This window comes from Stenella coeruleoalba, assembly GCF_951394435.1.
Source record: "Stenella coeruleoalba genome assembly, chromosome: 4".
Classification (NCBI taxonomy): Eukaryota; Metazoa; Chordata; class Mammalia; order Artiodactyla; family Delphinidae; genus Stenella; species Stenella coeruleoalba.
The window spans coordinates 105,778,387-105,802,333 of NC_137149.1; the positions used below are offsets into that span (position 1 = coordinate 105,778,387).

At 41.4% G+C, this 23,947-nt stretch overlaps 1 protein-coding gene across 1 annotated transcript in view; it reads left to right on the forward strand.

The window, feature by feature from the left end:
• FRAS1 (Fraser extracellular matrix complex subunit 1) overlaps window positions 1–23,947 on the forward strand; it is a 460,552-nt gene that overhangs the window by 299,843 nt on the left and 136,762 nt on the right. Inside the window, exons 24-29 of the mRNA XM_079919788.1 lie at window positions 1,439–1,579; window positions 2,512–2,652; window positions 4,389–4,529; window positions 7,294–7,564; window positions 11,103–11,187; window positions 14,026–14,352. Of these exons, the coding sequence (XP_079775914.1) occupies window positions 1,439–1,579; window positions 2,512–2,652; window positions 4,389–4,529; window positions 7,294–7,564; window positions 11,103–11,187; window positions 14,026–14,352 (1,106 nt within the window). The remainder of the gene's footprint in view (window positions 1–1,438; window positions 1,580–2,511; window positions 2,653–4,388; window positions 4,530–7,293; window positions 7,565–11,102; window positions 11,188–14,025; window positions 14,353–23,947) is intronic.

A 23,947-nucleotide genomic window follows, 5' to 3' on the forward strand; every position in this document is an offset into this window, starting at 1 on the left:
TGCATCAAAGAAGAGAGAAAGGTGACTAATGAGAGGTTTCCCGAGCTTCTTAGAGGAGAGGGACGGTGGGGTGAGGCAGCGCCGAGTGGAGATACGTTCTCCAAGGAAACCAGTTCAGCAGCAAACATTTATTAAACTGCTGTGTGCCACGCACTGTGCTGAGTTCCTTAAATTCATTATTCCACTTAATCTTCACAGTAGCCTTATGAAATAGGTGCTATTCTTATCCCTGTTTTACAGGTAAGGAAACTGAGGCTCAAAAAGCTTAAGGAAAGTGTGCAAGACACGCAGATAAAAAGTGCCAAAGCCACGACTTGAATACAGATTTACCTGACTTCAAAAACGAGTACTTAGGGCTTCCCTGGTGGCGCAGTGGTTGAGAGTCCGCCTGCCGATGCAGGGGACACGGGTTTGTGCCCCGGTCCGGGAAGATCCCACACGCCGCGGAGCGGCTGGGCCCGTGAGCCATGGCCGCTGAGCCTGCGCGTCCGGAGCCTGTGCTCCGCAACGGGAGAGGCCACAAGAGTGAGAGGCCCGCGTACCGCCAAAAAAAAACCAAGTACTTAATCCTGCTATTTTGTCCCGTCTTCCATGCACGAAGGACTTAACCTTACCAGCTAGAACTCTGCATTTTATGACTGCAAAATCGCCCGTCCAAATTGCCTGGGCCATCAAGAACGACAGCCACAACAACTAGCATAATCACAATGACAAAAACAGTAGCCGCAGCACCCTGTCTTCCTGGGCCTGACTCGGTAGTTCTGGTGTTGAACCTGATGATCTGTATTTCTAACCACCCCCCTGAATTACTTGGGTGTGCATCTAAGGCTGGGAGCCCCTAGAACATAAACTTCCTGAGGGCAGGGTCTACACCCGCCACACGAGGTTCAGGGCCATACATCCCATCAGTGCTTGTTCAGTGAATGAACATGTGAAGGAGTCAGCTCTGCTCTAAATGAGATCTGTTATTTCAGGAACTCCTTTATTTCTGGACAGTTCGTTTATACCCCTTGTAAGTCTAATGTCATTGGTTCTTTCTGTTGTGCTGGTCAACGCCTGATTTTTGAGAGGAAGAGAGTCACGTGGTCGGTGTCAGTGGAGAGAGCAGATGCATTCTTCGTTGAGTCTCTGACATCCTTTACCTATTGGCATTTGGAGGAGGTCAGATGAGGTTTGTGGGAGCAAATAGGCCACTCCCTGGAACAGGCTTTGCATGAAGGAGCGATCCTTGTATGCACCATGTCTAACGTAATTAGGAAACGCTCAACCTCAGAGAGGCGTTCAGGCTACTACAAGCAGAGCCTCGTTAGAGCTCACTTATCCATCTCTTCTGTTGTCCTCACTCACCCCATGCAGCTGCAGCCAGTGTCCTCATAAATTAGTCTCTGGGGCTGAGGCTGGACAGAAAGGAAGCTGATCGAAGGAACTTTCTTTCTAGAGTGTGACTGGAGTTGCAATGCGTGTCACGGGCCTCTGAGGACAGACTGCCTGCAGTGCATGGATGGCTATGTTCTCCAGGACGGGACCTGTGTGGAGCACTGCTCACCATCATTTTACCGGGACCTAGGTCTCTGCAAGAGTAAGTGTCTGGGGTCCTTGCTCTGTGCTCATCCAAGCTTCTGCCCCCTCTGTATTTTACTGTTCCTCATGAGAAGGAGCCTGTGGCCAGTTTCCTCTCTGGCTTTTTATCCAATTTCTTGTTTCTTTCCTAAGAGTTTTCCTTTGTTCTAATGCAAATGTCCGCTCTTTCCTTCTCCCATGCCCCAGTACAACATTTGCTAAATTTGAAATCCACATGGGAATCTTGGAGGTATATGGCCACACAAACAGATATGGTTTGACCATTAGTTCTGTATTTCTTTAAAACTTGAACAGTCCTGTGCTCCAGACTGAGAGGTCTGCATGCTCTCGTCATTTGAGCACATGGAAAGAATGTCTTTTCCCACCATCTGCCCTCCCACGACCCTCCCAATACCGTATGTCTAACCGTCGTCTTTCTCTGCCTCAGTACCCCCTTCAGCCTCACTTTAATGCCACAAAATCTTCACACCCTGGAATGCCCACCCAAAGTGCACAGGCAGCATTCCCGGGAGCATCCTTGGGTGATACCCTGAGGACCGACCAGGTTAGTCAGGAAAGATTGACACTTCAGTGAAGCAGTGCAGGGAGTCAAGGACTAGTTACTAATAACGATAATGGCTGATATCTGTCAATTTATAGTTTGCATAGTATTTTTCATTATGTAATTTGACCTTTATCCAAGGAACTGGGTGGGGCAGTGTGTTCTCTGCATTTTATAGGAGAGAACGCTGAGGCTCAGAGACGTGGAGTGACTAGTGCCAAGTCACCCAGCTGGTAAGTGCGGCAGTCACGATTGGAAGCCTGGCTCCTTGACTCCCAGTCTGCTGCTTTGCTCAGCACACCGGGTTGTACTGCCTCATCACGAGGAGTGATGGAGGAGCCCCTTGGAAAGCCATGCACCTTCCTGTCGACTTGACTTGTGTCTTCCAGGCTGTGACAGCCACTGTCTCCAGTGCCAAGGCCCCCGTGAGTGCACCCGCTGTGAAGGGCCATTTCTCCTCTTGGAAGCCCAGTGTGTCCAGGAATGTGGGAAGGGGAACTTTGCAGATCATTCAAACCGCAGATGCACAGGTAACTTGGAGACTGTGCTGTGTTCTCCGGAAAGAAGTGAGGGCAGCAAGGAAGCCAGGTGTGCTGATTCTCAGGTTACCAAGGAGAATCTGAATTAGGAGCAGAATGAAAACCCAGGGAGTTCGGCCTAAGTAATTGATGGCTTCTCGTGCACATCTGTCAATGGCTCGCTAGATAGAATACGGAAGTGCAGGCCAATAATTCTCTTGCACAGATCAATATTGTCCCTAAAGGTCTGTATGGAAACAAAGCCAATATTTCATGGAACGTCAAGCTTGTATTGAACTGAGGTGTGGTGTCCATTAAGAGGGGGTCAGCCCTATTGGCATGGGCCCAGGGTTTTCAGTGCGTAGACTAAATTACCAGGGACCCTGATATTGCTATAATATCCTTGAGGAGTAGGATTTCTGGGGACAATTTAGTGAGACACATTGAACTTTTGTTATTAAACTAAAGTTAAACCCAAAGTCTTAATCACCTTGTCCATTGAGTTATTCACAAGAGCTTCCTCAGTTTGTTCTCATCATTTCCATCAAAACTTGGTAAGGTGTGCCCCACTTTAAAGAATACCTGATATTTAATAATAATGCCATTACCTAGGCGTGGCATTTTATATTTCCCCAAATTTCCTTCATCTGCGTTATCTCATGTAACATCCACAATGACTTGGTAAACTATGGCAGACACTATGAATCCTGTTTTACAAATGAAAAAAAAGGAAGAGCCTTAAGAGTATTAACCAGGGTAACAGAAAGCCAGATATTAAACTCAAGTTTTCTGATTCTAATTCAGGGCCCTTTCAGCTATCCTGTGCCACCTCTCTATAACAGCATCTCAACTGAGGAAGCAGAATAATTAGGCAGTAAACACTTGATTTATAGAAGCTTATTAACTTGATTCAAAGAAATAATCTATGGTCTTTTAAATAGCTTGCTCTCCACATGCATTTAAAATAATAATAATAGGGCTTCCCTGGTGGCGCAGTGGTTGAGAGTCCGCCTGCCGATGCAGGGGACACGGGTTCGTGCCCCGGTCCGGGAAGATCCCACATGTCGCGGAGCGGCTGGGCCCGTGAGCCATGGCCACTGAGCCTGCGTGTCCGGAGCCTGTGCTCCGCAGCGGGAGAGGCCACGGCAGTGAGAGGCCCGTGTACCGCAAAAAAAAAAAAGAAGAAGAAGAAGAAGAAGAAAAATAAGAATAGCAGTGATAGTAGTACATTTGAGTCCTTTCGTGTGCGCAATACTGTTCTAGTCACTGCGCGTTATATATATATAGCCCATGTAATCCAACCAACAGTCATTGCATTAGGTGCTATTACTATCCCCATTTTTAAGATGAGAAAATTGCACCACAGACTGTTAAACAACTTGCCCGAACTCAGCAGCCGTTAAGTGGTAGAAGAGGAACAGTACCCGACAGGGCTTATGCTCTTAATCCCTATGAGCTGCCTCCCTTACAAGTCAGTATGGTTAACTTTTTAAACAATCCATTTATGTGCAACATGTTCAGGTCATAGTGTGGAAAGCAAGGGTGCTCCTTCCTGTTCACTTTCCTTTGCAGGGTAGGAAATTTCATTTCTGTGAAATTCTGCAGGGAACTGTGGGAATTCTCTTTTGCTGCAGCGGGGGGGGTCATATGTTGCTGTGCTCCCACTCTTCATTTCTTTATCACTGGTGGCCCCCTCTGGGGGCCTGTGCCTTCGTCCTGCCTCATTCAGTGTGTCCTCTCTTCGATAGCCTGCCCCCGGGGGTGCTTGCAGTGCAGCCACAGAGACCGGTGTCACCTCTGTGACCATGGGTTCCTTCTGAAGAGTGGCCTTTGTGTTGCCAAGTGTGTTCCCGGCTTCCCTGCCCACTCCTCTAATGAAACATGTGCTGGTAAGTGCTTCCCCTCCGATGCTCTGGTGAAGTCACCTGTAATTTCTCCACGCGGAGGCTGAGTTTGCAGGTACAGTTGGCTCGTGTGGTACAAAATGCAGGCTTTCCATTCTCGGAAAACCCCGGGTGCTGCTATGGAATAAGGGACTGTTTATAGAACATGGAAAATTGGGAAAATTCAACTTCTAAGATCTTTGGAAGGGAAAAAGAAGCAATCTGTGCTTTAAAAATCAGAGCTATCAGATCAGAAATTTGGCATAAAACTTAGCTGTGTTCCTGAACTACAGCCACGTTATAGAAAATTATACTTACAGATAAAATTTATTATATTTATATACACATGTAGAGCTATTATGCCAGGGTGCAATGATGCATCCTTTGTGCACACACTGGAGATAAATGGTAAGTAATTAATGAATAGTGTGAGGAGCTTGCCCCATTGGGTTCACATGTTGGAAGTGGATGGATTTCAAGCCACTCTGTTTGCCACTAAGAATTAGGTAACACGTTAAGGAATGGAGCTAGTCTTGTCCAACACATCCGTGGGCACTTTACCTTAAACAACAAAGAGAAACAAATTTAAATTCAGGCTTAATTTTGAACCCCAAAACTTTTACAGGTGAACGAGGATTGGGAGTTACATTACAGCTGAGCATCTCTTGGCTTCTGAGTGTCCTTCATCAATAACATGCATCATGTTTTATCACCTGCAGTCAATCATATTTTTCATGTCTATATCTCTGACCTCTAATGATATTAAGACTTCCCATGGAAGAAAATATCTTTGGCTTATTTCATTAGGATCCTTCTGGAAACCCCAAGTACAATACTTGAGAGTCAGCTTACCCCACTTGGGATGTAATACAAGTCAACTTGTGAAAATGAATTCAACTTTCATTGGAGTAATTTTACGTTAGAAGTAGTCCCCCTGAAGCTTGACATTCCTAAACTGCCCTGTCTGACCTACTTGTAAAAGGAAGAAGTGCTACCGGTTAAAGTCCAGGCAAAACGACTTGCGGGAGACAGGATGAATTCCATATCAAGGTCGGAAATCCTAATTCATCCATCAGATGTTTCCTATGGACAGAGATCGTAAATTTTTAAAACAACGTATATATTTCACATGAATTCTGAGTAAGCCACTGATAATCCTACTTCATGGTAGATTAACTGGTGCTGTCCTTACAAATGGTATCAGACACTTGACCCTTTTCTTGCCCTTGGTGGGTCTGATGGTCGGATATGACAGATGTATTAGGATAGGACTGTGGTTCTCAAATGTGGCAGCCTATTAGGATTACCTGGGGAGCTTGTAAAATCACTAAGGTCCCACCCCAGAACACCTAAGTCAGAACCTCTGGTGGTGGAGCCTAAGTATCAGGATTATTTTAAAAGATCCCTATGTGATTCTTTATTGTTATTATTACTGAGATATAATTCACATACCATAGAATTCACCCTTGAAAGTATACAATGAGTCTTTAGCATATCCACAGTGTTACGAAACCATCATCACTGTCTAATTCCAGGTCATTTTCATCACCCTAAAAAGAAATCCAATAACCATTAGTAGTCTCTCTCCACTGCCCTGTTGCCTTAGCCCTTGGCAACCACTGATCTACTTTCTGTCTGTATAGATTTGTCTACTCTAGATATTGCATGTAAATGGAATCTTACAATATGTGGCCTTTTACATCTGGCTTCTTTCACTTGGCATGATATTTTCAAGGTTCCTCCATGTTAGAACGTATATCAATATGTCTTTTTATGGTTGAATAATAACTGCATCGTATGCATATACCACATTTTGTTTATTCATTCATCAATTGATGTTTGATTGTTTTGATTATTTCCACTTCGGGCTATTATGAATAACACTGCTGTGAACATTCGTGTACCAGTTTTTGTACGGACATATGCTTTCAATACTCTTTGGTATATGCCTAGGAGCGGAATTGCTGGATCATATGGTAGCTGTATGTTTAATTGCTTGAGGAACGGCCAGACTGTCTTCCCAAGCAGCTGTACCATTTTACATTCCCACCAGCAATATATGAGATTTCTAGTTTCTCCACACCCTCAGGAATACTTTTTATTGTCCTTCCTAGTAGGTATGAAGTGATATCATCTTGTGATTTTGATTCAAATTTCCCTGATGACGGATGATGTTGAGCACCTTTTCATGTGCTTATTGGCCTTTTGTGTATCTTCTTTGGAGAAATGCCCATTCAAATTCTTTGCCTATTTTTAAATTAGGTTATTTGTCATTTATTGAGTTGTGAGAATTCTTTATATATTCTGGATATAGAAGGGATATACAAGTCCCTTTTCGGATATGTAATTTGGAAATATTTTCTCCTATTCTGTGGATTGTCTCTTCACTTTCTTGCTGGTGTCCTTTGTTATTAAAAGCACAAAAGCTTTTAATATTAATGATGTCCAGTATATCTGATTTTTATTTTTGTCACTTGTGCTCTTTGTGTCATATCTAAGAAAGCATTGCCTAATGTAAGATCACCAAGATTTTCTCCTATATTTTCTTCTAGGAGTTTTATTATTTAATATTGAGACCCTATGTTATTCTCATGTGCATCCGGGATGAGAACCACTGTATTAGAAGGAGTCTTATGGAATACGATAGCTTAGAGTTTCATCTTTGTAGCTCTGAATGAACATTACAAGTCTATTTCTTTAAATAATAAGAATAATAAAACCTAATTAGTGACTGTACCAAGCCTGAACTTTGGATTCACATGTTTTCCAGGCGAAATAAACACCCCTAGTCTTCATGTGAATGGTTCCCTCACCCTTGCAATTGGTTCAATGAAGCCACTGGATTTTCTCCTCCTGAATGTTCAAGACCAGGATGGCAGGATCGAAGACCTCCTGTTCCATGTGGTGAGCACTCCCACCAATGGTCACCTCGTGCTCTCAAGGAATGGAAAAGAGGTTCAGCTCGACAAGGCTGGCCACTTTAGCTGGAAAGATGTGAAGGAGAAGAGAGTGCGATTTGTGCACAGCAAAGAAAAGCCCAGGTGACCCAGCATTCTGTTGTTTTCCTCCTGCCACCTTTCCATCAGTGCTCTGCACCCCACACCCCCTTCTCAATAGCTCTCCCTTTTCTTCTGGGGAAGATCGATACTCTACAAAGGCCAATGCTTTCAGCTGCCTGTCATCACATCACTGTAATTGTTCAGAGAGAGTGCTTCTGTTAGAGGCATTTTTATTGTATCGCATAATTATGGGTAATTCTCTGATGTGATGGGAAAGTTCCTAGTACAATTACCCAGTTTTTTGGCCCAGGATAAACAAAATCGCTTATATACCCAGATGCTGCAGCTGCTTCTTCAGCATTAGGGTACTATACCGGGAGGAGGGAGTGGCTAGAGGATGGAGTATGTACTTTTCAAGGTATTGTATGGTTCCTAGAATTTCAGAGTTGGAAGGAAACTAAAAGTCACGGTTAACTTATTATTATCCACTTTATGGGATAAATGTGGTTCATTTTTAAGCCTGATCCAGTTTTCTTCTGATGCCTAGCACACTTCTGGCTGTCTTCGCCACCCCAGCTGACATATGCTTCAGGAATGCAGTTGAATGTTAATGCTAACCCAAGCAAATAGAGCCATATAATTAGCAGAGTAAATCTACTAAACAGAAACCAGGGAATGCACCCCAAAGATTAGCCTGTTGGAGTATCCTTCACCCTGCACTGCTTCATTAGTGCAGATCATTCAGAGCGGACTACATGTGTAAACAGGGAGTTGAAATCCATGGAACAGTGATAAAGAATGTGGTGAATATCTTCTACTGTCACCACTAAATTTGAGATTTTTAAAAAAATGTTTAAGGTCTGGGCTAGGAGATAAGTGGGGAGAAAAGTAGATCACAAGTTCCCTATTGCAGTTCAGAGCCAGTGATGCCAGTAACCTCAAAAGACCCATCTTACAGGAATAGGAACAACTAATATTTACTGAGTGCTAACCGGGACCCAGCCGTTGTGCCCTTTATTTGAATTATGTGTATTTATGATCCTAGGCTATAGATAGGGAAACTGAGGCCTTGAGCGTGTAAGTAATCTTGCTCAAGCCTCACAGCCTATGAGTGCAGAGCTGAGACTCCAACCCAAGGCTCTCTGATTCCACACCCCATGCCTTCAGCCACTATGATTTCTGCCTCCTTCATAGTACTAGGAATAAAGGGTATGCTTCCATCCTCCTGGGGCAAAAGATCATTGCATAGGAAAATATTGCTCCAGAGATGAAGCTTAAAACTCTGGTGTCTGATGCCATAGAATCACTCTTCAAATTTGTGCTCTATCTTCTTCATTCATTTTCTTTCAAATATAGTTCTTAGGTGTTTGCATCACACACACATAGACACATATATACACAGCTCCGTACCTGTAGTCATATGTCTCGGAATCACTTGTGAAAAGTGTATAAAGTCCATAAAAGCTCCAGAGAAAACCAAAGTTAAGCCTCTTGTCTGTTTAACCTCTTTAATCTCTCACCACCAGTTTCCTTTCAGAGTGAGCTTTGCACCCCTAAACGGGAGCAAGAGTGGCAACTATTTTTCAGGGATTTCTTTCAGTACTCTTTTTATTTTTTAGTACCCATTTTAACATTGGATCTTCTTTTTTATCTAAAATTTTTTTAAAAAGAAAGAATGAGAGGAATAGTAAAACGAGGTTGGTAGAAACGCATGGAAAAGGGAAATTATATAAGTCTCTAAATGATACAAAAACAAAAGGGGCAACCTGCCATGTTGGCTTGTGGTTGTTTATCCCCATGAAAATGCCCACTGTGGTTCTTTAGGATTGGCTTTCTTTGGGTTGGAATGCCCCTGTGGAGTGCAAGATGACTCGGAAATACAGTCCTAGTGGCCCTGATAAGCTGGCGTGGCAGAGAGGCTGAACACAGTTATTGGAACCTCAGTGCCGCCAAGATCGTTTTTCCCCAGTAGGTTGGGAGTAACCACCCTTTCTTTCTGCATTCTGCTTCTTCCATCACCTGCATTCTCTTGAAGTCTGGAGGTGGGAGTGGAGAGGGACAGGATTTAAATGAGACAGAAAATGAAAGGGATGATGGAATGAAAGGGAAGACAAGCATTCTTTCTTTTAAAAAAAGAATCAGATTTATTGAGGTATAATTGGCACCCAATAAAATTCCCCATTTTAAACTGTACTGTTCTATGTGTGTTAACAAATATATATAGTCTTGCAGTCTTGAGACCAGAAGCGAGATGTGAAACAGTTTCATCACTCCCCCCATCTCATTTTTACAGGCACTCCCTTCCCCGCTCCCCGTCCCTGGCAAATACCGATCTGTTTTTCACTCTTATTGTTTTGCCCTTTCTGAAATGTCATGTGAATGGACGCGTACGGTATATAATCTTTTGTTTCTGGCTTTTGCCATAATGCATTTGAGATCCATCCACATTCTTTATGTCTCAGTAGTTAGTTCCGTGAATGCCTTTTAAAGAACCTTTCAAACAATGGTCCCTATAGTATAGACCAGAATTCTAAACCTTCCATAATGTATTAATCACACATCTTACAAGCCTGAAGTGAGTTCTGAGCTTGCTTTGGCTTTGAAGGTGGGCAGCTCCTACCTTCCCACCTAGGAGTCTCTGAAGCTGCTGAAACAGGAAGTAAAAACCACAGCAAAGAGTGAGTCTTATTTTGTTCTATTAATTAGGACTCTTCGGTCGCAAGTAATGGAAGTCAGCTTGAACTAGATTAAGCAAAATTGTAAGGCTTGTTATAACATTGCAGGTATGGCTCAGATCTCAAACACATCAAGGGCAACTGGGCTTCCAGGGCAAGCCCAGGAGTTAGAAGCAGAAATGGGAAGCAGGACTCAGTTCTTCCTCTCATCTCTGTCGCTTTGCTCGAAGGCTACATTCACCTCCCTCCTACAGACGGGCTTGCTCCACATTCCCATCAGCATGAGAGACTGTGGTTCCCCCAAAGTCAAATGGCACTGTCAGGCCAGTTCCAAATTTCCAGGGAATAATCAGTCATCCTTCTGTAGTCCAGTCCACATTGAATGTGTATGTGTATGACTGGAGGGAGGATTGGGCCATACAGTCATGTAACACAAACATTGCAAACATTGTTAATGGTGTTATTGGGGTCCACTCACATGAACTGGCCAGGAGTTGGGGAGAGGATTCACAGGGAAGAGGAAATCATTGAGAACTAGTCAGAGACAGTGAAAGATTCCTTTCCATTCTCCAACTTAACCATTAGCCTTCAATATATTACTAACCTGTCTTGGCCTGACAACTGATTTTTCAACATTTTATATATTCTATTTAGAAAAATAGAAAACAACAGAAAAAGAAACATTGTTATAATGAGATCGAAGAATATACAGTAGTTTTACCTGCATCTTGCTATGTTAATCTTTATGTGGGCATTTCTGTTTACTGTGTGAATAGTATATTACTGTAGTGGTTTGATCCAAACTCTTATATGCATATAATCTGAAAATATTTTTAATCCTTGTCTTTCTAAAGACCAGTTTAATGATTGTACTTTCTCATTCCTTTCTTGGGGACTTCTTTCAGGAAAGGTTACTTTTACCTGAAAATTAGTGACCAGCAGTTCTTCTCTGAGCCACAGCTGATCAACATACAAGCATTTTCAACACAGGTAAGAAAATGCCACACAATTAATAATTTCACATGCCTACTGATTCTGAAGCACAAATAAAGATTTTCTGTAGTTTTAGCAAAAATGATTGAGCTGAATTAATCGTGTCTCAGTTTCCTCATGAGATGTCACTGGAGTAATTTTTAGTACTGTGGGTCATAACAGCAACAAACAATTACTGATACATCCATAGTACTCTTATGTTTCTCATGTAATCCTTATGCCAGCCCTGTGAGGTATTATTATCCCCAATTCACAGATGAGGAAACTAAGTCTCAGGGAGGTTCAGTAACTTGTCTATGGTGATATAGCTGACAGAGAGCTGAGATTCGTGCCCAGTGAATCTGGTTACACAGTCTGTGTTCTTGACTATTACATTGTGCCTTACTTTACTATACTGAATCTCATACCAGCCCTTCAGAATAATTTGAAGCCGTACTAGTTGTTAAGACTTCCGTATTCATAGGTGAATAGGTTTGTTTTGTCTAACTATTTCTCTCAGGGATATGGAATTATGTTTACCTATTTTGCCTATCTATCCTGTAGCTGAACTGCATTTAACTCAGTTTGCAGTAGTTAGAGGATCTTATCAAGGATCTATTTAAATGAAGTACCAGTGTGGTCATCAGCCAAACATAAGTCTGAGGAAATCATGGTAGTTGCTATAAAATTCAGTGTGATGGCTCTTCTGTTCTCATCACGCATCTCCGTCAAGCTGTACTTATGTGTCCTGAATACAAATCATGGTAGATGCTCTGAGTACCTGGGCTTGAAGGATTGAACAGCTGAAATGTGCAAAGGGAAGAGGAAGATCAATGTATTCTTAAGTTGTGAACAGTAGGAGACTGGGATATCAGCGTGGGGGAACCCAGATTACCTAAACATTAGATCTTGGTAGTGTGTTAGTCTCGGTTCAAGGAAGGATATGAGATCATTGTTTTTAAAACTGTGATTTTTTGGGGGGGGATTTCCCTGGTGGTCCGGCGGTTAAGACTCTGTGCTTCCAATGCTGGGGACGTGGGTTTGATCCCTGGTTGGGGAACTGAGATCCCATATGCCACACAGGGCAGCCAAAAACAAACAAACAAACAAAAACTGTTATTTTTATATTTTTGGTCCACAAGCGAAAAGACCATGGACTATGGGATAACATAGATTTGAACCAGAAGTGGCTTCCAAATGGTGTTCACAGCCCAGCTCAGCGATTCCTCATGGCATTCTCACTTCAGTGATGACTGAAGTTGGGGAATGATTAGAAATTGATCCTAAATTAATTTGACCTCAGGATTGGGCTAAGAGTATGAATTTTGTTTAAATCAAAGCAAAAACATATGATCTCTGTAAATATGGGTCAAAGGGCTACCAAGTCTCGGGATTTACTGGCTTAGATGTTTCTCGGTATTTAAGCTCAGATGTTTTGTTTTGATCTTTTTGTTTGTGCTAATAGAGTTACTCTAATTAGGTGAATAAAAGACTTGGGTAGCTTTTGGCAAGTGACTTCCTAATCTGAGATGATGAGCTGCCATGTTTCCCTGATTCTTTCCCCAAATCAGTTGAGTAGATGGTGAAGGCCCGTTTTTATTTTATTTATTTTGTCATTTTAACTTTTTAAAAATGGATTTTTAGAAATGAATTTTAACTTACTTTTGTTTCTTTACATTTCTGTGATATTTCAATATGGTTTTGAGCGTCTGTGAGATTTTCTCACGTAAGTTAATTTGATCTTTTCCATGTATGGATTTTGACCTCTCCTCTTTCAGAATCCGAGGGGCCATTCATTCCCATGTATAGAATCACAGCTCTTGAATTCTCACTCAGGAATCCTGAGGAGTAGCTATCTTCTATAGCTATTATGTGATTATTATAGAGATGCACTAGCTAGACATTACTTTAATAGATATTGAAATTTCCAGGAGGCCAGGAGGGGTATTGTTAAAGGAAAACCATTTGGAGTAAAGAAAGGCAGTGTACTGAAAAACCCCTAGAGGGTTCAACTTCAAGTGATATTAACAACTAAGATAATGTTTTCTTTGGCTTCTTGCCTTGATTTTTTTGTTTTTTTGTTTACTTGTTGGTGTTTTTTTATGTGTGGTTCATTAACTTTTATCTCAATGAAAGAACATTTTATTTGCTTACTGCAGTTGGTGGGAGAAACCTGATAATCCTAAGGAAAACATATTAAAATTTGCCACATGCATTAACCAGGTGGTTGCCTTACGCAGACCATGATCATATCAGGCTTTATCACCTGAGTTGGGGTGGGCCCGTTGAAGATATGGACGAGACAGCTTGAAGAAAATTACTGGGAGGGACCAGAAATAGAGGAATTCAGAATGCCGAAGTATCTTACTCCAAGTCAGATTGCTGCAGTGTAGCCTGGAGCGAACGAAGTGCTCAACTCCCAACACAAATGCCAAAATTCCATATCTCTTGTTAGTCCCTCTTGAATGCAGACAACTAATTGAGTTCCCTGACTCACCTCTCAGTTGCAATTCAGGGGATGTCGTGTAAATCATGACAGCAGAGACTTCAGAGATTTGGAAGCAAGCAGCTCACTTTGGTTGCCCCTGATGAATATTATGGTCTGGAAGTGTCTTGAGAAATCTCCAGAACCACAGGTGTGAAGTAACCTCCTTTGCAGTGATTACTATGTTTGACTACACCTCTGGCAAATGCTGTGATTATGCAAGAGTTTGGCACTTGGCCGGAGCATCTAGAGTTCCTTAAAAAGCATAGAAATGGCAATCAGGTTGCACACAGCTGGTATCTGGTCCACTGGATTGCCCTCTCTTTTCCTGCGAATGGCTTCTCTTCTCCTCCTTCCCTTCAACTCCACAGGCCCCCTATGTGCTGAGGAATGAGCCTCTCCATATTAGCAGAGGAGAGAGGGGAACCATCACCACTCAGCTGCTTGACATCCGAGATGACGACAACCCACAGGATGTGGTGGTCCAAGTGCTCGATCCTCCACTTCATGGCCAGTTGCTCCAAACACTTCAGTCGCCTGCAGCCCCCAGCTATCAGTTCCGGCTGGATGAGCTCTCCAGGGGCCTTCTCCAGTATGCTCACGACGGCTCAGACAGCACTTCTGATGTCACAGTCTTGCAGGCCAATGATGGACACTCCTTCCAAAATATACTGTTCCGTGTGAGGACTGTGCCCAAGGTAAGTGTCATTCCTAGAGCTACATTTTCCTCGCACCTAGATGTGAAGTTTTGTTGATGATGTTGTCTTGCGATATTCATAAATTTAAGATACCGATAATTATTTATTTATTCAAACATTTATTAAGCATCTATTATGGAGCTATTTAGGACATTCAATGATTAATAGAACACATTACCCAATCTCAGAGGGCAGTGTGTATTTTGTTAGGAGCACCCTTGAGCCGAAAGACCTGTCCCCATGTTCTCTGCCAAAGGAACACGTTTGAAATTTTGTGTTGACTTGCTGCCATAAAAATGCCTCGTTGTCCTCTGACTTTTTGGTCTGCTGCCTGAGCATGATTGTAAGAATCAAGTGCACCCCTGTTCTTGTCTGCTCTTCTAGAGTAGCTCATGTGATGTGAAGCTTATAGTCAGCTTACTGTAATGAATCAAAAAGGATGAGTTCAACCATTCTCCACTGAAGTAGGATGAGAAAACTCTTTTAGTAATCACAGGAGTCCTTGGCCTAGGGGGTAGGAGCCCGGTGAAGAGCAGTGCTTCTCAGCCTGAGTCATCCCCATGCCACCTCCCTGTGTTTTTGCCGTATCCATGAGTGCCTGTCCTACTATTCACTTAATACTTTTCTTTGAATCAACTTACTTTTTTATCATGGCTTCTTCCTAATAAATACTTGTGAAATCCTGGACTTAATGTAGATTTATACATTTTTCCAAAATATTAAAATGAATACATAACCATTTTATAAAATTCCATCCATGCACAACATAAAATGTCTTTGGATACTCCTAATAGGATGGCTATCACATTTTGGGAAATACTGGGCTAGCACATTGCTAGTTCTAAGAGACATGCTGAAAAATATTTTCAAAGCCATTTATTACTTGATGATATTTCACTCCAAGCTCTTTTCTCTGTAATAGCAAGAACGACTCTCTCTCATGATGGCAGATTGGGAGACATAATTTTTTTTGAACTTTTCATTCCAAATACCAGCACTTACTGAAGTGTCATTGATGATGAGCTAGAGAGATTGATTTGCTGAGGACAGTTTAGAAACCACTTGTCACTTTCTCACCAATTATCACTTACAACTTGCAGTTGATCCTCATGAAGGTGAAGAACTGAATCTAATATGGTCTGCTGGCTGGTTTCTCAGGCTCTGGTCTCATTATGTTCAGCTGCTGGAAACAGTAATGGTGGCATGAGATAGGTGGGAGGAAGCGAAGGCTGATGATGATGGAGCTGGCAGATGGCCCCCTTGAAGCTAATCTGAATTATCACCCTCTTGCTATCGCCCTGGGAGATGAGGTTTACTTCTGAAGAGATGAAGTCTAGACAGACACAGAAAGCTTTCTTTTCTTCCTTCTTGGTTTCTCTCCAAAGATTGTTATGGGATTTCAGTGCAACCCTAGCAGCCGCCTTTCCTATCGAGGTTTCAATCTCCATGTTTGGAGCTCAGCGCATTGTATCGTACAACCAGTTTGTGTGGTATGGCCCAAGACTGAAGGGGTTTTCTAGGATTTTAGCCACTTCGACTACCAAAACACAACAAAGAAAAATAGAATTTTAATTTATAAACGAGGCATAAGCATAGAACTTGAGAATTCTTAGAGTGCTTACAACTTGGGAGGCGTGTGAGTGTTCTCCCTCCTTCCCCCTTCCTTCCCTCCATCTCCTGTAGTGCTGTGCTTACCTGTCCATCAGGTGAACTAATGGCTTCTAAACAGTGAATTAGGATAATGAAACCGGTTACCAGAGCCCCAGCAGCCATTAGAATATACTAATAATAAACTTGATGCTCTCATCCTGGTAATATTTTACAAATATAGACTACATCTTCTTTTAGGAATTCAGAGTACTTTTTCTCATATCTATTCTACTCGTCTTTACAATGTCTTAGTGAAGAAGGTTAGAATAGAGGCTGTAGAACCTTATTACTTCTAGAGGATACTCTGCTATTGGTGAAAGTAATTTTTGTTTGCTTTGTTTTTAACCTTTATTGGGCACTAATGCTTGATGTGAATTATTCCTTTTGATCTTCATGATCGTTCCAGGATATCTGTACAATTATTATCTTTCATTTTCCGAAAGAGGAAACTGAAATAAAGGAGGTTTAAAAACATTTACAGAGGTTTAAAAATGTTTATTTCTCATCAAGGTATTTAGTGATGGATCTGTGATTTCAAATCAAGTGTGTTCTGGCTCCGCACACTTAACCAGATGGCTTTTGTTCATTCTAGCTCACTTTTTTTTCAGCGTTTTGGTCATATATATTCTTATCCCCTTAATGGACAGAATGGAGACAGTAATTTAGTCATTTTCTCAATGTCTTATCCAAGCAGTCTGGACCCCAAGCCTCTCCGAATCTTCCCTGTGGGCTCACCACATCCTGTTACAAACAAAGCTATTTATAATCATAAGTCTACTGGAGCCCAAGAAGAAAAAAAATTGCCTTAACTGTTAATGGCTCCCAGTCGTTGTATAGTCAGCCACGATTGATTTTGTTCTACTAGCCATTTCTGAAGATGGCATGTAAGCCCTTACCCTGAAGCTACCTGTGTATTAAATTTGGAGTAACGACAGTTACTGGCTTATGTCTAGCTGGTGATTTAAATGGAATGACAAAGGGTTTTAGGTCTAATTCCTAGTGAATGGATGTAAAAATTAATCCTAGTGTTGTTCAACATAAAACTTAACCTGGTAAGATAGATGGAAAGGGACTGAGGGATAGAAAAAGGCAGCTTTGTGAGAGCAGGAACTATTTCAGTATTGCTGCCTTGAGCCAGGCACATTGCAGAAGTTTAGTACGTTTTTGTTGGATGGATAGATAGATGCGTGGATGCGACAGCTTGAGTTAGGCTGGTGCCTATGTTCCTGCCTTTGAATTGATCCCTTGCATCAGATCCATCAGCCTACTGGGCACTTCAGCTAATGCTGGGGTGGCCCATCTGAGACTGAGGGTAGGAGCTGTTGGTTCCACTTTTAGTTATCAAGTTCTACATCACTTCCCCCAAATTTATGTTTTTATCCTTGGCCTGGCAGTGAGTAAAGTTGACTGCCACCCTCCAGGCTTATACTGAGTTGCTGAGGAGAAAATAGACCCAAGACAGATGTTGAAACATGTTCTGTTGGGGAAGGAGGCAAAAGAATTCAAGAAGATTAAAAGGTAATAAAGAATGCTCTGCTGAACAGGCTTTCATTAACTGGGTGGATTACCAAACCCAAGCCTGCTACAGATATGATTCTAAAGAAATTCAGAGTCTAATACGGGCTAAAATGCGGGCAGGGAGAAGCCTTGCATGTTGGTGGGTTTCTCTCTGCTGCCAGGCTTTCAAGGAATTTCCTTCTTTTTCATTAATTAAAGCATCTCTGAAAATCATGCCCCTTTTTCTACTTTGGCAATAAATCTGATGATCTTTCTGACCTCATTAGTTGTTGTTTGAGCAGTTATTTTCTGCAACTGGGTAATGCTTTGATGTTAAAAGCCCCCAGGTGTCATGCTATGAACTGGATGGAAAATTCTATTGCTGAGAGCCTTCTCTGGCTGTTTGACCTTGGTAAGGCCTGAGTGCAGCTAAAAGCCCTCTTGGGCTTTCCCGCAGTTTTCTTAAAACCTGTCCTCCCATGCGTTGTCTTATAGGGACACAGTTTGATTAAAAGGATGTTTGTGAGAGTTATAAATATCAATGGCATCAAAATGTTTATTTCTCTGAATAAGAATCTGCCTGTCTCATAAATAAATAAATCCTCACCACATATCAAGGTTTCACTTTATTGGACTTGCTGAATTGGTTCAATTTAGCATCTTGTAAGGTACATCGTCCGGAGTATACACTCAAAAAGTGTTTGTTGATTACGAAATATGTGTTTGTTTCTTTGTTTATAAAGCAGTTGAAACCTCCATGGAGAGAAGGTTCTGTATCCTTGACCTGAAGCTGCAGTTTCTGAGGCACATACACACACTGGCAAACACAAAAACAGTGCAATTATCTCTCCATTGTTCTTCATTCTGGTAAATAGCATCTATCTTTCACCTTATATGTGCCACCCCCCATAATCCTTCCCTAAAATCCACAGTGCCCTCCAAGATTAAATTTTAAAAGCTATGGTATAAATGAGCTGTAACAAATTAAAGTATTTTTACAGAATAAATAAAATGTGAGGGTTGCTGTTATATCTAATTACAGTCATATTCTAGTTAATAAAGTTAAAAAATTTTTTTGAGTATTTTGGCTTGGGGTTGGGGTACACCATCGTATTTGAGCTCATCATTTATGTTCCAATCTTTAATTGGGGAGGGGGGGAGTTTTCATTTTGTTTGTGGGATTTTTCCTCCAAATGATGAGGTCACGCATGGGCCTTTACTTCTGGTTTACAACATTAATATCTTTATTTGTAATCAGTATATGATGACTAAACTTTATAACCAGCAGTTCTTTATGCCTATTGTTCTATGAAATTAATTAGTAGAACTATTTAATTTAAAGCACTGTTTTAATTATGCCCCCATAATCCCTTGTTGAGATTTCATTTTCTTCTAATGTGGTACCCTGAAGGATATATAAAACATCACTTAGGCAGAAGATTCTTCAACTGAAATTATGGCTAATTTCTTGAATTTACAGGGATATATGCAGGAATATATTGTGCAGAAAAAAAACTTCAGGCATACTTCGTTTTATTGCACTTTGCAGATACTGTGTTTTTTAGAAATTGAAGGTCTGTGGCAACCCTGCATTGAGCAAGTCTATCAGGGCAATTTTTTTTGCAACAGCATTTGCTCCCTTCATGTCTCTGTGTCACACTTTGGTAATTTTTGCAATATTGCAGACTTTTAAATTATTATTATTATATTATGGTGATCAGTGATCTTTGATGTTCCTATTGAAGAAAGATTATGACTTGCTGAAGGCTCAGATGATGGTTAGCATTTTTTGCAATGAATTTTAACTAAGGTATGTACATAGGTTTTTTTAGACATAATGCTATTACACACTTAGTAGACTACAGTATAATGTAAACATAATTTTTATATGCACTGGGAAACCAAAAAATTTGTGTGACTTATTTCATCGCGATGTTTGCTTTATTACAGTGGTCTGGAACCAAACCCACAATATCTCCAAGGTGTGCCTGTATAAGGAGATAAAAAAATTGCAAAATGTCAGAACCACAGGGGAAATTAGGTTAAAATTTATTTTGGACGTGTTAGCTGTAGAAATGGTGGTGTATAGACTTCTATTCATCTTTTCTTGAATCTTCCCTGACACTCTCCCAAAACAAAGCAGCTGATAAAACCATCTTCTTCCTAAGAAGTGGGAAGAATTATACTTCTTTTCCTTAGATAGCTGTCTGTTTTCTTTTTATGTACTGTAAACAAACGATTCAGAGACAGAGGCATATGTATTATTCTGTTATAGGTGTAACTATTCTTAAAGGCTTGCCTGTGGAGTTTGGGAGAACCATTCTAGGCCCATCGTGATCTCTGTTCTGGGCCACGCTTCTCACCCTTCAGCATGACTCCACATCTCCCGGGATCTCCTGGGATTAAAACATAAGTAGAAATGCATCAAACTAAAATGCTGTGCCCGAAGGAAGCCATCAACAAAATGAAAGGGCAACCTACAGAATGGGAGAAAATATTTGAAACCATCTATCTGAAAAGGGGTTAATATCCAAAATATATAAGGAACTCAATAGCCCGCGCCCCCCCAAAAAGATTACAAAAGGAGCTAAGGACCTGCATAGACATTTTTCAAAAGAAGACAAATGGCCAACAGGTACATGAAAACGTGCTCAACATCACTAATCATCAGGAAAAAGGCAAATCAAAACCACAATGAGATACCACCTCACATCTGTTAGAATGGGTGCTCTCAAAAAGACAAAAGATAACAAGTGCTGATGAGGGTGTGGAGGAAAGGGAACCTTTATACACTGTTGGCGGGAATGTACATTGGTATGGCCACTATGGAAAACAAGTAAGGAGGCTCCTTAAAAAACTAAAAATAGAATTACTGTTTGATCCAGCAATCCCATTTCGGGGTATATGTCCAGAGGAAATGAAGTCAGTGTCTTGAAGAGACATCTGCACTCCCATGTTTATTGCAGGACTATTTACAATAGCCAAGCTATAAAAACAACCTAAGTGACCTAATGAAACTTAAAAGCTTTTTCACAGCAAAGGAAACCATAAAAAAGATGAAACGACAACCCTCAGAACGGGAGAAAATATTTGCAAACGAAGCAACTGACAAAGGATTAATCTCCAAAATATACAAGCAGCTCAATATCAAAAAAACAAACACCCCAAGCCAAAAATGGGCAGAAGACCTAAATAGACATTTCTCCAAAGAAGATATACAGATTGCCAACAAACGCATGAAAGAATTCTGAACATCATTAATCATTAGAGAAATGCAAATCAAAACTACAATGAGGTATCACCTCACACCAGTCAGAATGGCCATCATCAAAAAATCTACAGGGTTTCCCTGGTGGCGCAGTGGTTGAGAATCTGCCTGCTAATGCAGGGGACACGGGTTTGAGCCCTGGTCTGGGAGGATCCCACATGCCGTGGAGCAACTAGGCCCGTGAGCCACAACTACTGAGCCTGCGCGTCTGGAGCCTGTGCTCCGCAATAAGAGAGGCCGCGATAGTGAGAGGCCCGTGCACCGCGATGAAGGGTGGCCCCCGCTTGCCACAACTAGAGAAAGCCCTCGCACAGAAATGAAGATGCAGCACAGCAAAAATAAATGAATAAATTAATAAACTCCTACCCCCAACATCTTCTTAAAAAAAATCTACAAACAATAAATGCTGGAGAGGGTGTGGAGAAAAGGGAACCCTCTTACACTGGTGGTGGGAATGTAAATTGATACAGCCACTATGGAGAACAGAATGGAGGTTCCTTAAAACACTAAAAATAGAACTACCATATGACCCAGCAATCTCACCACTGAGCATATACCCCGAGAAAACCATAATTCAAAAAGAGTCATGTACCACAATGTTCATTGCAGCTCTACTTATAATAGCCAGGACATGGAAGCAACCTAAGTGTCCATCGACAGATGAATGGATAAAGAAGATGTGGCACATATATACAATGGAATATTACTCAGCCATAAAAAGAAACGGAATTGAGTTATTTGTAGTGAGGTGGATGGACCTCGAGTCTGTCATACAGAGTGAAGTAAGTCAGAAAGAGAAAAACAAATACCATATGCTAACACATATATATATGGAATCTAAAAAAAAAAAAAAAAAAAAGTGGTTCTGATGAACCTAGGGCCAGGACAGGAATAAAGACACAGACGTAGAGAATGGACTTGAGGACATGGGGAGGGGGAAGGGTAAGCTGGGACGAAGTGAGAGAGTGGCATGGACATATATACACTACCAAATGTAAAATAGATAGCTAGTGGGAAGCAGCCGCATAGCACAGGGAGATCAGCTCGGTGCTTTGCCACCACCTAGAGGGGTGGGATAGGGAGGGTGGGAAGGAGATACAAGAGGGAGGAGATATGGGGATGTACGTGTACATACAGCTGATTCACTTTGTTATACAGCAGAAACTAACACAACATTGTAAAGGAATTATACTCCAATAAAGATGTTAAAAAAAAAACCAAAAACCTAAGTGTCCATCAATGGATGAATGGATAAAGAAAATGTGGTTGTATATACAATGGAATATTATTCAGCCTTAAAAAGAAGGAAATCCTGTCATTTGCGACTGCATAGATGAGCCTTTAAAATAAGCTAAGCACAAAGACAAATACTGCACACTCTCACTTATATTTGTAACCTGAAAGAAGCCAAACTCATAAAAGCAGGGTGGAATGGTGGTTGCTGGGTGGAGGGGGGGAAACTGGGAGATATTGGTCAAAGGTACAAAGATCCAGTTATAAGAGATGAATAATTCTGTAGATCTAACGTATAGCATGGTGATTATACTTAATAATACTGTATTGCATACTTGCTAAGAGAGTTGATCTTAAGTGTTTTCACCACACACAAATATTTATAACTATGTGAGGTGGCGGATGGCTTAATTAGTTTGATTGTGGTAATCATTTCACAATCTATACATATATCAAAACATCATGTTGTACACCTGAAATATATACAACTTTTATTTGTCAAGTATACTTCAGTAAAGCTGGTGAAAAAATTAAAATGCAGATTCTAATGCAGAAGGTCTGAGAGTCTAAAATTCTAAGAAGCGTCCATATGTTGCTGGTCTCTGAACACTGACTTGCAAGGAGAACTGTCTCCTAAAAATTGACACTTACACAGGAGTTACAGAGAATTGTACTGATAAAATATAGTCAATATAGAAATGTAGTAGGAGAGATATCAGGGCACGTTGCTTATTTACTTGCTTGGAATTTGAAAAACCACACTGCCTCATCGGTCCAAGAATGTGGTTGCTGTGTGTGAGTGATCTCCATCACAGAATCAAACGTGATGGACTGCTGCTATTAGAAAAATTTCTAGTGATTAATCTTCCTGGGTCCAAATGTATTATGTTATATAAAACGGTTGGAGTGAATAGGGCCCTTTCCCCCAGAATTCTGGTAGGTAACGTGCAAAGTTCTTGGCACACTTTGATGTTTTCATAAATAATATGGTAAATCAATTGTGAGAGAAAAAAAATTCTGTGGGATTTTGCCCCTGAGCACCAACCACATGGGAGGTACATTGTCTGCTGTCCTCCTGGGCAATGACACTTCCTTGGTGATTGTGGTGAAAATAGCTGTGACCACCTCCTGAGAGGCGCAGATGCTCTCAAGTGACAGCAAATGAATATTTGTTTTCTTCTGTTCTGAATACTCCCCTCTTGGGAATGCTGTTTGCTCTGTTCTGTTTACTGACATATTTGAAAGTAATAGCAATAATTTAGAATAACATCCCTTCTGAAATGCCCTATTTGAAAACATCAGATTTACCGATTTTGAAAGTATGAAAACTGAACACAGGCAGCCTCACTGATCCCATTCTGTGGAAAATGTCAATTAGGAGGCTTTGAAAGAGGTGTGCACCTTGCAAATCAGCACTTTTTAATGACGTTAGCTTTAGCAATTAGAATGGTTGCCTTCTCAGGAGCGCTAAGTAGGTGATTTCTTCCAGTCAGCTATTCCCAACTGTTGTTTCTAAGGGCTTCACTTTCAATCAGTCATCGAGGCCTGTCAGTTTGGCCTCTGTAGTGTTTCTGGAATCTGTTTCTAACTATTCATTCCCACTGCAATCACCTTTTCATCTTCTCTCACCTGAGCCATTACAAGAACTTGTTAAATGGTTTCTGCAGCTCCAGATTCACACCACCTCCAGCCCCTCCCATCTCTTGCTGCTGGAGGTTCTCCAAAACCCAAACCTGAGCATCCCATTTCCTTCCCTGAAGATTCATGTTGACTTTACAGTGCCTACAAGCTAAATGGAGACTTACAGCACAGCTTCTACCTTCTACTAGCCTACATTAGGGGTCACTTTTTATTCACCCCCTCCCCTAGCTCCCTAGACTCTGCTTGCCCAGTCACTTGGGTATTTTATTAAGCACAGAGTGCATTGTCTCATGTCTTTGCTTAGGC